Here is a 16,151-nt window from a genome sequence, read left to right on the forward strand (position 1 = left end):
CTCTTGAGGGGAGCGGTGTTTGTGTCCTGTAAGATTCTAAAGCCAAACCCTGTTCTTTTTTCCTAAACCCAACCACGTGCTTTCATTGTTGAAGGGGAAAAAAAGGTCAATTTGCATTGTTGTATGAACATAGTGCCTTTATTTGGAAAAAGACTGTATGTGAACGTTAAATTTCCTGTGAAAACAGAAGTGTATTTTGAAAGAAGACAATGTATGTGACAGGCAGAACTTGTCATGGTGTACCAGAACGTCATCAACTGACGCATCCAGGGTACCTTGCATGTGTATGTGGACATGGAAAGTCCATGACCAAACGTTGATATTTGACGAGGTTGGAGTGAGAACGTAGTACGATGAGTAGGGAAGAGATCATGTGGAGAAAACAGGAAGACATACAGGAGTCACATTGAGTCCCATGTGATTTCAGTTTATGGTGAGCCAGACAGACCAGATTACTACATATAGTTACCACACAGTAAACCAGGGGCTTTTGGGGCCCATGAGAGTCTGAGGTGCAGGACTGTTGCCTAATTTGCCTGGCCAGTTATTCAGCTTTGAAAGGATAGGTGGGGGTTTCTAGCCCAACTTCACTTACTTCCAAGATACATGGAGAAGGGAGCAAAGTCTAAAGAGGTCTTGTAGTATATGGAACAACTTTATTGCAAGACCAACACATTTTGGTTTGTGGCCTTCATCTTTGTCATGCATGATCGGCTCTGTCAAGTTAAAGGTACCCTATCCAGTTTGGACACTTATAGCACTTTACTAAAGTTGCAGAAAACACGTAACCAGAGGTGATAATCTCAGGAGCTAAACTAGGATCTAAAGGTCTCTGCAGCGCACTGCAAGAACCATGAGATTTAGACAAATTACACCAATGATGGATTAGAAACTGACAGCAACGTCTGAAAAGCAGTCTCTCCACATGAGAAAACACCACAGAGTGACTGTCGTTTTATACATTCATTGTTGCGTGACTCTGATGTTTGACTCAGATGTAATAAAAGAATGAAAGCAGTGCTATAAAGCAGTGTTTTGACGAGCGGGTTCCCGTTTTTGTTTGTATCTCATGCACACCATTTAGGACGCGAATCACACGATATACATTCCTGCCAACGGCTTCACACTATTCCACTGATTGCAGGTGATGATTATGTGCCCAAAAAAGTAGCACTGGGCCAGTAAATTGCAGGGAAGAAGAAGAAGACTACAAGCTGGCAAACATGGAGGTAAAAAAAATCAGTCTTCAAAAACATCAGTGTTTTTATGAGACAGAAAATGCACTCAACACAAGTGTCAGACCTCCATAATGGACACAGTGCTTTTTGTTTGCTTTGTTTGTAAGAAAACTCCATGAGGCATCTTTAATAGCGTCCCTAACGTATTTCAAAACCTCCGAAGATTCTCTAAACCTAGTTTGTCAAATGTGGTGATCTGTGGATGATTTTTGTTTTATATTACTGTTAATGGAGTCCATACAGAGTTTGAAATGTTGATTGGATAATGTGAAGATACTGATCGTAATAATTTAAGAAAAATCCGTAAAAACTGCAGTATATTTCTGCAAAAACCATCCACCCATTTTCATCCGCTTATCTGGGGCGGGTTGCAGGGGCAGCAGGCTAAGCAAAGCACCCCAGACGTCCCTCTCCCCAGCAATGCCCACCAGCTCCTCCTGAGGGACCCCAAGGTGTTCCCAGGCCACATGAAATATATAATCCCTCCAACGTGTTCTGGGTCTGCCCCGGGGCCTCCTACCAGTGGGACGTGCCTGAAACCCCTCTAACAGGAGGCGCCCAGGAGGCATCCTGATCAGATGCCTGAACCACCTCAACTGACCCCTTTCGATGCGAACAAGCAGCGGCTCTACTCCGAGCTCCCTCCGGATGTCCGAGCTTCTTACCCTATCTCAAAGGCTGAGCCCAGCCACCCTACGGAGGAAACTCATTGCGGCTGCTTGTATCCGCGATCTCATTCTTTTGTTCACTACCTAGAGCTCATGACCATAGGTGAGGGTTGGGACATAGATGGACCAGTAAATTGAAAGCTTCCCCTTCCAGCTCAGCTCCCTCTTCACCATGACAGTCCGGCACCAAACCACCGATCCATGTCACGTTCCATTCTACCCTCATTCATGAACAAGATCTGGGACTCAGAATGAGTAGTTCTGAACGCACCACTTGCATCATCTTTCTCCATTGTCTAAAACAAGCTAACAGAACTTGCTAGCTAGCACTAGCTAATGTCTGTGGGGAATTGTTTTGCCTCCAAGCTAAGTCCCACCCACCAAAAAACATCATACTGTTTTCTAACATTAAAGTGTCTGTACCTTTAAAGCTTTATGAGATTATTCTAAGTTTTGAAGAAACAGCATGCACATCCAAAAATGATACATAATGGGTGCTGGACAGAGGAACAAATACAAAAACAGGTTCGCACACCAGAAACTGCTCATTTTGGAAATTTTAATCGTACATGTGACGTTTTGGGCACCTGCCCTTCGTCAGACATGAGCAAGATAAGGAGACACACCTCTATATATACAATCAATAGAGTGTGCCAGTAAACCCGGAACTCCGTTAGCGCTTTTAGCACTTCCAGTTCTCTCGTCTAAAAGTCAATATGTTTTTTGAATGGGATTTTGGTAAAATGCCTCAAATAAGGTCTGTGGTCAACAAAAGCTTAAGCAAGTTTCAGGTTTTGTTCTACGACATAAAACACGTCAGTAAATACCCTACTTGTGAATTTTGAAGCTTCTACGTGTCGTAAAAAAGGCGGTTGCTAACAAGTTGTTCAATATGACTACAAACCCTGTTGGGGACATTAAACGTCATCACCCCCGAACAGACGAGCGTGCTGGCAGTCCACCGTTACAGCTTCTTATTTAGCTTAAACAGTCCGATTTCCCCATTATACAATGTTTTTAAAATAAAGCGGCGGAAATCAGTTGAAAGCTTAGTGGTGGTGACGTCAAGAGTCATGCGACCATGGAGTAGTCATGTAGTCCGTTAAAGCCTAATGTTAGTCTTTTTACTTCTGGCGATCGCATTTACGCTTCAAATGCGGTATGAAAGGTGTTCATATGTGAAGATTATCTCACTGAACAAAACCTGAAAGTATCATAAACTTGTGTTAGCCACAGAGCTTATTTTCTGACATAATCCAAAACGCAATGCAAAAATCACATTCACTTTCTCCTCCAGGAACCAGCGCGATGCTGAACTTCCAGGTTTTGACGTCAGCCCTGGCACACTCTATGGTGGTCGCCCAACAGATCATGTGATTACACATGTAGCTAAACAGGAACCAAGTAAAATCAATTCTTTTAGAATTGATTTTACATTGCTATGTAAATTAAGTTGAGTTGAGTTGAGTTGAAGTACACCACACTGGCAAAACCAGTACAAAATTACACCACAGGAATACATTTACAAAAAAAAATACATTTACAAAATCACCAGCAGTGCTTAGATTATCATTTCAAATACTACATGACTGAAATATCAGATCAAAAACTTCATAATGACATGCAAATTCAAGGTGAAAATTATTATTTTTTTTTATAATTAATATATTTATAAAGATTTTAGGAGATAAATAGAGGCGTCTCTAATACTACAAAAAAGTAGCGATACTCAGTGAGAAGTACCATGGCAATGTAATAAACAAATCTATTTAGATTTGGTGCTTCCTTACGTAAAGCTGGGACCCGAAATGTCACATGTGGTGATACGATTATTTTGAGTTTTGCATGTATTCTGCAAATCAACTACAGTCTTCAGACAGAGTAAAAAATCAAATAGTCCCCTTTAAATGTTCCCAAAAGTGAAAAATTCTATATTTCATTATGCATTATATATTTTCAGAGTTTAACACAGAGCACACAACAGTTAATGTTGAAGCTATGATGCAATCGTCTGCCTTTAGACAGAGGGGAAATACCACATTGAACCAGAGGCCTCACACAGAGCAACTGATGCTGGGAATAAGGAGTCACGATGTGTGTGTGTGTGTGTGTGTGTGTGTGTGTGTGTGTGTGGGGTGGGAATAAGGCTTTACGGGAAGGAATATCTCCCCAATGAGAGGACTGGCGATCACAGTGTGTGTGTGTGTGTGAGAGAGTGTGTGAGAGAGTGTGTGGGTGCACATGAGGCTTGTGTGCTAAAACTCAGACTTTACAAACATGCACGCGGGAATAGCATTTCGGTGATTCTCACATTCCCGACATTCCTTCCTGTGAGTTTCCAGTCAGCGTGAGGCTCACTGTTCCAGAGCTCTGACATCACGAGGGGGTTCCACTCTGCCTTCCACATTCTGCCTCCCGCTCGCTCACAATCCCACCCATATTTGGAAGTGAGAGGAAGGGAATCCCAGATGATGACTCAAAGGCTTCTGCTGCCAAGGGGAATTCTCTCCACATCTGTTTTGTGTGTGTGTGTGTGTGTGTGTGTGTGTGTGTGTGTGTCGTATTAATGTGTACATTACCTCCTTGAGCTGAAGATCTGCAGGGAATTCAAAATGTGGCTTTAACAGCTGCGTGAAGTAACAGCCTATGTCTGTATCTATAAAGAAAAAAAGTGGCACCCTGAGTGATGTTGTCTTTCTATTTATAACCTGCCTCTCTTGGCAGCCATGACAGTTAAAAATCGTAAGCATGATTGCTCTTGAAATCAGCTCTTTTCACTCCTGGAGATCTGAATCCGGTTCACTGCCAATCAGGTTTTTCACATACCAGAAATAAGCTTTGGTGCTTTAGTAAAAGCAGGTATTGCAAAATCAAGCATAAAAGATGAAGAGGGTAGAAAAATGCTCCCGTGGTAACGCACAGCACATGGTGGTGACATGACAACTCCAGGCTGAGTCGATATGTAAGCTGTAACCAGTCACTCTGCATTGGACCACCACAAATGAGGCCACAGAGATGGATAGGACCATGGGGCTGTTCAATGTGCTCAGCAGAGTGTGACCGACCGTCTACCGCCTGCTGGCTGCAATAAACTCCTACCTCCACAGAGAAGTTTATTGGAATCATCTTATTTCTACCAAGAAATTGCGAGCTCAAAAGTGCATTACATAGGGAAGAAGGAAGTGGAGCTCGAGGGGGGAGATAGACAGTGCACACTTTGGTTGTGCTGAATTTCTCTTTGTTGGATGTATGATGGATGAGGATTTGGGTTTGGAAAAAGGATGGCAGGGTCTCGGACTCCGAAGCCATATCTGGGCCTAAATTTAGACCCACTTTGTTCTCGTCTGCATGCTGGTGACAGAGGACTCGGCTCTCTGGGGCTGTCTGTGGTCCAGCGTATCAGAAAGGCCGCTGTTGTTCTCCCTGGCAGTCAGAAACACAGACGTTCCCTCAAGCAGCCCAAAAAGAAAGAAAGCTTTCATGGAATATTCTGTTTAGCCGCACAGACTGTTGTGTATGATACTCCCGGGACCCATAAAACAAGTAATTCACAGACAATATCTCACCCACGCTCTCTTTGCCACAGACTACAGCAACATAAATCTCACTGATTTTAAGGAGGAGACAGTGTTCAAAGGAGTGAGAGCATGTGTTGCTCAAATCTAGGCAAATGGGCCTGCAAGGCAGCATTTTCAAGTGGATCAAAAAAAGAGGAAAGACAGCGATACGGGAGACAATAAACTGAAGACGCAGAAAAACGCGACATGAAAATGAGCAAGTCAGAAACACGGGGCCATAAGCCACCCTGCGTAGGCTCTGATTTTCCTCTACATCATGCTGCTCCCCACAGGGACACTGTATTGGCCATGTTTAAAAGCTCAGTCAACCAGCACACATATCCCTCCCCTCCTCATTACCAAAACAAGCTAATTAAAAACCTGTTAATGGGCTGTGCTGTGGGTGTCTTTAGAAGACAGCTTAAAAAAACAAAAACTATACAAACATATCAGAGGGACCCCCGGACAGTTGAACAAACCGATGACACAGTCATAGTCATCTAATGGGGATGAAAACACACTCGAGCATCCTACACATCCTCATCTGAGCATGCACGTAAACAGTGCAAGAACAAAAAAAAACACAAGTGACTCACTGAAAACCAACTGGGACACACACAGTGTCATATCCTGAGAGAGAGTGTGAGAGATGCCCTCCTCTTACTGAAGGACAGATGGATCCCCCAATCTGTTGTGTGCCAGTGTGCCAAAGGACAACTGGTCACCAAACAACCTGCAACCTGAGAGCAGAGCAGAGCGGAGCAGAGACCTTTGGGCTCTCTGCGGACACCAAAGCATAACTGCATAAATATCAGCGAAGTGACTGGGAGGTAAAGTGTGTGGGCTAAACCTCAAATGTTACCATTAAATTATTATCACGGCTGTTGGGCGACCTCTAGCGGCCTCAGTGAGGAACTGCAGCTCGACGCAACGTCAGCACGGAATGTTCCACTGCATCAAAAACAGGGGGGAACAGAGTGAATTCAACGTCTACAACATTACCTTTGTCGTGTCTTTGTGTGCTTGTTTCGACGCCGATATATTTCTTTACTTTTTCAAACATGATCAATAGTATTTGTTTGTAAAAACGAATCGAAATGAGGCGATAGAAACACAATAACAAAAGTGTTGTTTTCCCCTCGGTGACAGTCGCAGGAAGTACTCAGAGCAGAGGCGCCTTTTCTGAGCTCATGTCGTCAGGCGAAAAGTAGCTTTGACACTCAGCAGGCCGACACTGTTTTAGCTCAAATACACATTAATTTTATAGAATTAACAACTCAGGGGAACAGCAGCACACTCCGTTAAACTCAATAATACAACATGGCGACTAAAAAGAAGCGAACGCCTCATGTAAATAACGACAGCTGGGTTGTCATCGCTGCGGGTAGGTGAAGCTGTGCAATGAAGACACTCAGTTTGAGCTAACTTTGCTAAGCTAGCTTGCTACATGTACATGCAGGTAGCCATAGCACCGTTCTTAGACCTAACTGTCATCATGTAACGTTAAGCTCCTTAGTTAACTAACGGCAGTGTTAGCTATTATGCTAGCTTGCTTCTAACTTTAGCCACACATCACAGGAAATGACGCCTAACTACTAAGTTAGCTAGTTGTTTGTTTTGTTTGAGTATCTTCCAAAAAATAACGTTAAAAGCATTGTTGTTGTTGTTTTTTTTTTTAAAGCAGGGTTGTATGAGGTACCTATTCATAGACTGTACTATACACAATAGATGTCAGTCGGCACGCCCCCAGTTTGGAGAAGTAGACAGGAGTCTGACATGAAAGCGAAACATCTACTGATGTGCTGGTGTCCGCAACAAAACGTATTTTTGCCACCTATAAAAAGTCCCACCTTAAAAAGTTCAATAACAGTTTGAGCGTACACTATATTGAGAATATGTCCACTGCTTTATCTTACTGCCAGACGGTGATTACCAACCAGGAAATGAAGCCATCAAGGTAATCTCTTCAGTGCCAGACTCCACTGAGAAAACCAGAGATTAAACAATGCCCAACATAGGAGCGGCTGGTGTACTGCTGCCTCCAACAGCTTCTTTGTTTGTGTTATATTGTGACTTGGTGAATCCAAACTAACCCTTTTAAAAGCCAAAGTCACTCAATAATACTAACTAACTAACTAACTGATCAAGCCGGTGGTAGATCAACAGCTCCCATGGTCAGCAAGCTAAAATTACTGTTTTTATCAATGTAGTCTGGTGGCTGTATTAGAGCATAGATGAGGAGCTGAAGCTGTCAAAACCGGCTGTCTGGCAGTAAAGTGATGAGAATACTTTAAATATAGCGTACGCTTAAACTGATATTGAAATTTTTAGATGGAACTTTTGTGTCAGAGTCCTGCTTGCTTCTCCAAACTGGGAGATGCCGACCACCATCTACAGCATATGATACACTGACTATGGATAAGTACCTCATACAACCCCACTTCAGAAAACTGTCCCTTTAGCATTTGTGTCCAGTTTAGTAGTGTTAACTTTGCTTTTGTTCTCAGATTGACATACAGCCAGACAGTTATCATTTCTCACAGAGTACACAGTGAATTTTTCTTAGAGATGACTCTTTGCTTATTATGAATGTCGCTTCTGTCTTGGTATCCACAGACTCTGCCATCCACACACAGAAGCACGACAGTGACCCAGCTTTTGTGAGGCTAAGGAATCCTGCTACAGGTCGAGCACTTTTCTTATTGTTGTAACATTATCTGTTGCAGCTGCAACTAACAATCTCAGGTCTATAAATTGTCAGAGGATAGTAAAAATGTCTGTCAAGTTTCCATAGCCCGAGGCGACATTTTCGAATCTTGTTTTTTTCCCAACAATCAGTAACAATCCAAAGTATCCAATGCGTCAATATATTCAGTTTATTATGACTGAAGATTATTAACATGAAGTCATAAGCAAATATCTACTTTTTTCTATTTATTAGTATTTAAAGGTTCAGTGTGTAGAACGTAGGGGGCAATATTGGCAGAACTAGAATATAAGTAGTATGTTTTCTTTAGTGTATAATCACCTGAAAATAAAGATTGTTGGGTTTTTGTTACTTGAAGTGAGCCATTTATACCTACATGGGGAGGGGGTCCTCGTCCACAGAGTCCACCATGTTGCACTACCACGTTTCTAGAGTAGCCCAGAATGGAAAAACCAAACACTGACTCTAGAGAGGGCCATTCATGTTTTCGCATCGGCAACTATAGCTAGTAGCCCCTCCATGATGAGCCAAATGTCGGGAAAAAAAAATTTCAATGTGAAACTTCTCTATTTAGAGTTTCTACCGGTTTAAATCACTGGGTCCATTTGTTTTTGAGAGGAAGAGACCTCTACAGATAATTTTGCTCCGGGTAAAAAACCTCCTGAACAAGGACCACTGGAGAAATCCTATCTGGGAGTTGATGGTTTTCAAACAGGAGAAGTTTGAGCTAGTTTTTGACCTCTAGTAGTGCTCTGGAGCTTTTTTTCTATTAGTTTTTATCCTAGTTTTGTCAGTCTTGTGCAAATATTTTATGAGGAAGGAAATGCATTCACATTTGTTGGACCTCAAGGATACACACAAGGCGTTTTACTAAGTAACTCTGAATGTAAACATAACTGTTAGCTGCATTCTTAACAACACTGTATTAACATGAAGTCAAAATCTGATCAATTCAAACATGAGGGTATGTATAACATAAAATAAACATCACATGAAAGTTAAGGCTTTTCCCCAGCAGTCTAATTCTGTATCTTATGAAATGCATTTACTGATGTTGAAGTGAAAGTAACTCAGTTCCTCCTTGTTTTTTTTGTCTGGCAGATGTGGCATCTCTGTATATGCTCAGTAGTGGGGTTGTACAGCTGTTTGAGGTCAAAGCATTTGAAGAAGATTTCCACTCCTGGTTTGTTGGTCAGACTGTACAGAGAGGTTGGTCTCAGTCCTTGTTACAGTTCAAACTCTGACCAAACTAATGATAATTATATACAGTGCTACAAGGGCTCACATCAGCTTTAGTCCCAATTAGCTGTATGTCTCAGCTGTAAAAGAGTTTTTTCTCATTCTCAACAATGACAAAGAGGATCTGCTGATAAAAATGTAATTAAAACAAACCATTAGGTCTGTCAAACATTGTTTTATATGTTGATTAAATTTAAGTTTAAATTGTCAGAATCAGAAATACTTTGTTTTCCACAGGGGAAATTGGGTCATGTCACAGTTGGTCTTACATAGATAACTTACATTATAAAAAATAAAAAGTATATAAGAGATATGTGCAGTATGCTACATGACGCATTTGAACATTTAGAAATGCTGCACTTTTATTATGTATTTTTAACTGTGGTCTAGGTTTTGAATTTGACCATGTGATTATCAGGTGTTTGTTTCTCTCTGTTTAACAGATGGGAGACTTCTCTTTTTAACACCGATGGATCCTCTCTATCTAATTTTGCCATATTTGATTAAATCTGGCAGAGAGGTGAGAAACAGAAACCTACGTTAATCTCACAGCTGTTGTTTCAGTGATGTTTTCATGAAGCTTTGTTCTGCCCATTGGAATCTAATTTATGTTTTATTTTTTAAACTTAATTAACTTATTTTGTGTACTAATGTTTTTAAATATAATGTTAATTAAATATGATTCTTGTATTTAATGTTACTAATATTATAGACACAGACTGCACAATAAATCTGTTTAACTTTATTTCTATCAGCCCAATCCAGTCTATATTTTAAAAGAACAGTGTCTGAATGTTATCCAGCTGAATAGGATCAGCAGCAGTCACTGTAAATAGGACTCAGTTTTACCCCTCACACATGAATGTCACAGTATCCGTTGTATGTCATTTGTTGCTCAGGGGAAGTTCCAGCCGGTGGATCAAGTTGTTATGGACGAGGAATTCCCAGCTTGCTCAAGGCTGCTGAGCTGCACACGCTCCCTGGCCTCCCTGCACCACATCGCAGAGGAAAAAGGTGAAGTTTATTTTTTGAAGCTAATGTCGCTCAACTTTAAGGTTATGCTGATCGCATTGGTTAAATGCTGTGTTTCATATTTCCAGAGGTGGGAAGTCTGAAGTTCCATCGATACAGTGAAGAGAAGACGATGAATTGGTTGAAGAAAAAGGTAATCACAAGAACTCATTAACACTGTGAAATTCAAACATATTCTTCTGTGAAGGGCCGAAGACAGCAAGACATAGGCCTGCTGTGGTCATTGACATTACAGGTGTTACACGATGTTAGGGCATATACCAGTTACATTACTTGCCCACTGCCAACACCATCATTTTGCTTCTTTTTCCTCAATCAGAAGGCTACTTAGTCGGATGACTGATGCTAAAGCTATAAACTGAGAGCACAGAATTAACAGGAGTCAGATTTCACTTATAAGGATGGTTAACTGACAAGATGATGGCGCAGGATTTGGTGTCAAATCACAAAGCAAAAGTGCCTATTTGGTGGTATTTTGGATTAAAACCTGTCAACACTTGAAAAGTTTATAACATTAATGAGGGAAAAGGAGCTGGTTACATTCCAATGGAGTTGGAGGTGTGCAGCCTGTCACCTGCAGCTCTTCATCTGACAGCTCACCATGGCTGCTCATTTTTGTTCCATTACTTCCTGCAATATTTTTAACTGATCTGCTGTCAACAAATGCTGAAAATGACCGGTGCCATGTTTTGTAGATGCAATTTTGATGAACAGTAGCAGTAGTGTTAATCTCACTGAAGAACACCTCACATGCCCTGTGACTACCTTGTAATCAAAGTCAATTTCTTTTTCAGATTACTGTCTGTAATTTGAAGCTTCAGCTAGGGATGCACCGATCCACATTTTTTCACTTCCGATCTCATCCCAATACCTGAATTTGGATATCCGCCGATACCGATACTATTCTGATACCACTGCTCTGTTTGCTTTAATATTATTATCATTATTGTTGATTTTATTTGAGGCTGTAATAAACTCCTCTCTACAGGCAAGTATGATATGCACGTATGTATGCATGTATGTCCCAAAAGGCAGCTTGAGGTGAGTATAAGGTCAGAAAAGCAGGAAATCCTGTTAACAGGAAAAATCCCATCCTGAAAACAAATATGCAACTGTAAGGGTTTCAAATTGATTGTCAATATTTATTAAATTCCAAGACAGTGTTAAACTACTAGTGCAATATACACTATCAAAAAACAAAAAAATACCTGTCATATTAATCTGAACAGCACAGATACAAATCAAGTAGACGCTACTATGTAGTAATGTTGTCACGGTACCAAAATTGGGACCCACGGTACAATACCAGTGAAAGTATCACGGTTCTGAGTAGTATCACGATACCACAGCGAAAATGAGGCAGCTGTGCCTTTTGTCATTTATAAAAAGATGAATCACTTTTCTATAATACATCAATGACGTTTCAATGGAATAAATTACCTACTGACTTATTCATACTTCAAAAACAGCATCAATAAGTGATTAACATAGGGGGGATCAAAATAAAATAAAAATAAATAAAATAAAAATCAACCAAAAATCAACAAGCCACCCTCCTCCCCTGACGTTAAGAACGGTCCCTTAAGTGCGGTGAGGTTTGTGGAAATGGCTCATTTCTCCTCTGACACATCACATACCTGTGTGCCGCCATGGCCCGGCTGTTCAGGTACTTTTGGGCAGTCATGACACCAACGAAGACTTATTGTACCTGGAGCCAGAGTTTTCCGTCGCCGGTAAGCCGCTATCTTGCGCCGCGGAGCACTATGGCCGCCATATTTCTGTCTGTGACCCCCGTTCAACCCACAACCGGCAGGATTCGCCTTTAGTTTCTGCTGCTGGTTGAAATCTGTACTCGCACAGCATGCTGAATGATTTCTTCTGCTCGCACAAAACTATTTTTAGTCTCAAATGTGAGTAAAATGCTTGCACTGTAGAGCTCTGTGGAAAACATATCACTGTACCATATATAAACAAATCTAGCCTACAAGTAAAAATAAATAAATAATAACTTTCACTACTTAAAGATACTCAGTAGCTCAGAAATGTCAGTGGAAAACAAACACTCACCCTCTTGCGATTGGACTTTGAACTTATCCCACAGTAGTGGTACCTGAGGTACTCCAACATTATGGTATCATATGTACCATCATGTTTTAGTACCACAGTCTACCGTTGGTACCAGTATGCCGTGCAACACTACTATGTAGCAATCATCATATCATTCCAGCAGACAACGTGAAAGCACAGACACGGCTGGTGGATCAATGGATTTATGTGACTTAACTGAGCCAGCAGTCTGACAGGCTTTCCCTGAGAACAAATTTCAGTAGAGGTGGGAGGGAGGTGAGTAGCGCACATTGAGTTTGTTTACTAGACAGTATATTTTTTGAGTTGACAAGACATGGCAGAGTTAGTCTCTAAACTAAAACTATACCAACATGGCAACATTTGGATTTCAAGCCAACAAAAGAGCAACCTAGCGCGCAGGTTGAGCAGAACTTTTGTTGGATGCCCTGTTTCAGTCCTGTCGCATGCTTTTGACACTCCATGATGGATGAGGAGAGGCTGATTAAGTTGAAAGGAGGAATTATATCAGTGGTTCCCAACTGGTCCAGATTTCTCTCTAGTCATTAGTTTAAGGTCTACACAGTTCAATATATTTAGTGACATACTTGTGTTTGGCCTTGTTGTCAAGCTAGTTTGCTGTCTCTGTTAGGTACCTATCTATTATTCACTTACTTTACAACAGGAAACAGCACTTCAAAATAAAAGCTCTGTGCTGGAAATTTACATGTTTGAGAGTCACTTGTGGTCCATTCAGAATCACTTTTGGACCACGATCCACCAGTTGGAAACCACTCATCTATATGATATCATAAATATCAGGAAAACTGTGTTCATGTGAAAAAAGAGCTGGAAATTAGCCAAATGTTGGTAAAATATGCAGGCGGCTGCTAGATTTGCTTCTCTTACCACCCAAAAAAGCAATGGTAATCTTTACCAGCTGTAGTGGCAGGTGGACAAACAATTTAATTTCCAACCCTGGTGAAAATCCATGATGAGTTTTACATAGTAGAGTTACATACAGTGTTTTGTATCTGTTGGTGTAGGTGGAGAGGACTGTCACTGCACTCAAAGCGAGAAGCATCTCTGTGGGAGAAGGAGTCAAATCCACAACGTACGTCAGAATGAAGTCAGAGTCAGACCACTGTGAGGGTAAGCCACTTCCCTTTTTCAAAGTTGAATCCCATCCTATACCTGTGTGAAACCCCAGCTTCCTGTGAAAACACAAGCAGCAGAGAGGATGTTGACCAATAGATGGCAGTAATATTGCATCGTTTATGTCTGTGGGTTATAATGTTAAAACATTTCCCCAACATCAAGCTCTATCAAACAAAGCTGGATTATATTGCCAATTACCGGCTGTCATTTCTCTCATCTCCATGATACAGAGGACTACCTACGCTATGCTCATGGCCTGATATCAGAGTACCTCAGTGAGGACCTGAGCAAAGCCCTCCTCAATCACCTGCAGTAAGTTCAGACAGATGACACTTGTATGCTATGATAATTATTAGTACTGTTGGTGCTCAAGCATGCTTCTTATTGTACTCCACAGGTTACCAGAGCTCACAAGCCCAAAGGAGACTGAACCTCCTTCCAAGGTTTGTGTCTCTTTGTGAAATCAGCACAGCTTTTTTTCTGTCTGCTGCTGTAGAATCAGCCGTGCATCTTCTCTGTAGTCCTACACCTCTAACACTGTAGCATCTGTGCTGTGCTTGTGTGTCTTTAACCTAAGTTGTGAGAGCCTTATCTTTGACAGTATGACGTCCTCCTTGCTCGTTGTGGTGTTTTTCTGTGGTTTATAAAAAAGTTTGGTCCTGGTTGTCATGAAAAGCTTGTCTTACTTCCTCGTTTGGCAGAAGCGGAAACTTTCAGACAAACCGGTGGAGGCTGGAGACGACTACACCAAATTCAACAGTGCAGACTTTGCGCGGAAAGTGAGTGTAATACTGAGACGTCTGCCTGAAAAGACCAAACAATTACTGGTGGAGTCTGTGGCTTTGATCAGCCTCTCTTTTGATTATATCATAATGACTTTTGGTCATGTCTTTGCTTTCATCTCTGAAGTCTGTTTTCTCTCTTTGTTAAAGACCTTGAGTGATTGTCAGCGTAGCTGTTGTTGGCTGAACACTTTCTTTAAGCTTTGTCTGTACACACACGGGTCAGAGGGGCTTACCTTGTTAACTTTCTCAGCTTGAGTTGAAGTTCATGACATGTAATGAATTCCCTGCTGTCTCTGCGAAGGTGTGGAGTTATCCTATTGATTTTTATTGTCTCTTATTCCAGCCGCCCAAGAAGATGACTGCTGCTCAGAAATCTCTGGCGAAGGTGGACAAGACCGGCATGAAGACGATGTCATCCTTCTTCAGCCCCAAGGTCAAAGCAGAAAAATAAGTGAATGTTGTACAGTTTCTGGTTTTGTATATGAAACATTTGTAATAAAGAAAAGGAAATGTATTTGATGTATGACTTGATTTCACACTGTGGAAGGTAAAGTAATAATGCAGGAAAGTTATCACTTGTATTCTGACCACATTAATGTTTGTACTAGTGTTGTGACAATACTGGAATCTCTAACTTCAATACAGTACCTTGTAAAATATCTATTTGATACCACAGGGAAAAACAGACTATAAAGGAATATCACGCTGTGTGAGATGGGGGCGCCATCTTTGAGGTATGCGCTCTGTTACTTCTACCAGAGTGTACACGCTCAGTCCAAAAATGAGATACTTTACAATATCCAAGTTACGTGAGTGGACGTAGTGCATTGAGGTCTATAATCTGTTTATTGTGATTAGTTTGTCCAAATACAGTTGCCTGACCACCATCCTTACAAGATGGAGCCTCTTTCTGAAACATTTAACATGCCATGATGTGAACTTCACATTCTCTTTGGACAGTAAGGGCATAAAATTTAAATTTCTACTAGAAGCATAGATTGTATAAAATAATAGACGTAGATACTGTGACGTCACCAATTGGTTTGTGGAGTCTTGTTTTGAGGCCTCAAATTCGGCATTTCAGCTGTCACAAAATTAGTTTTTTGAGGCCAGAAGTGACCATATTTGGGCGAGAGGCTGGGGCTGTGGAGGAGCGAGGGGTGGGTTTTACTGAGAAGACAAGGACACTATCAAAAGACAGACTGTCATTTAAAGTGGCCGCTATTAATACTGGGTAACTTTAAGCCTTAATAAAATGTAAGCGGTGAGTTATAAAACAATTCACCACCCATACAGTCTGTACCAGACTTTGGTGACGTCTTGCAGACCAACTGTCACTCAAAGTGGCCACACCCTTAATTTTGCATAACTGTAAACCTTAATAAAATGTTAATTTTACAGGTGGCTGTAAACATGTTTACAGGGTGTCTACAGGTCCTTAAAATGTCTTAAACTTTTCTTAATATAAGGCCTTAAATATTTTCGGTAACATTACCGCAAACATTTTTCCAGCCTGACAGACCCAATGATGTGTTTACAATCATTGGACAGACCGAAGAATTGCAATAAATAATAATGATAATAGTAATGCAATAAACAGCATTTATGACAGCGATGAGAATACGTTTCAAGTGAACGTTTGTGCCAAAATCAAGGAAATGCCCTCAAGGCCTTCTTGAGATGTCACATTCAAGAGAACCAGA

At 41.1% G+C, this 16,151-nt stretch overlaps 1 protein-coding gene across 2 annotated transcripts; it reads left to right on the forward strand.

The window, feature by feature from the left end:
- The first annotated feature begins 6,467 nt into the window (after positions 1–6,467).
- Positions 6,468–15,408, forward strand: rnaseh2b (ribonuclease H2, subunit B). Of its 2 annotated transcripts, XM_049594565.1 has the most exons (11): positions 6,470–6,847; positions 8,080–8,148; positions 9,272–9,379; positions 9,853–9,929; positions 10,309–10,423; positions 10,510–10,574; positions 13,552–13,657; positions 13,894–13,975; positions 14,061–14,106; positions 14,365–14,442; positions 14,792–15,403. In XM_049594565.1, exons 1-11 carry the CDS (start codon positions 6,784–6,786, stop codon positions 14,897–14,899), a joined length of 918 nt encoding a protein of 305 aa, XP_049450522.1. In that variant the 5' UTR covers positions 6,470–6,783; the 3' UTR covers positions 14,900–15,403. The 2 variants fall into 2 exon arrangements, with proteins under 2 accessions (XP_049450523.1, XP_049450522.1); XM_049594566.1 differs by lacking the exon at positions 14,365–14,442 and having other exon boundaries at positions 6,468–6,847; positions 14,792–15,408.
- The last annotated feature ends 743 nt before the right edge of the window (positions 15,409–16,151 follow it).

Source organism: Epinephelus fuscoguttatus, linkage group LG13 (genome assembly GCF_011397635.1).
Source record: "Epinephelus fuscoguttatus linkage group LG13, E.fuscoguttatus.final_Chr_v1".
Classification (NCBI taxonomy): Eukaryota; Metazoa; Chordata; class Actinopteri; order Perciformes; family Serranidae; genus Epinephelus; species Epinephelus fuscoguttatus.

What these genes read in the sequence shown, in the direction of transcription:
- rnaseh2b (XM_049594565.1), top strand. Translation starts at nt 6,784, where the DNA reads ATGGCGACTAAAAAGAAGCGAACGCCTCATGTAAATAACGACAGCTGG. An exon ending in GCTAAGGAATCCTGCTACAG is followed by an intron (nt 8,149 to 9,271) that starts GTCGAGCACTTT and finishes TTTGTCTGGCAG; the next exon opens with ATGTGGCATCTCTGTATATG. An exon ending in TGAATTGGTTGAAGAAAAAG is followed by an intron (nt 10,575 to 13,551) that starts GTAATCACAAGA and finishes CTGTTGGTGTAG; the next exon opens with GTGGAGAGGACTGTCACTGC.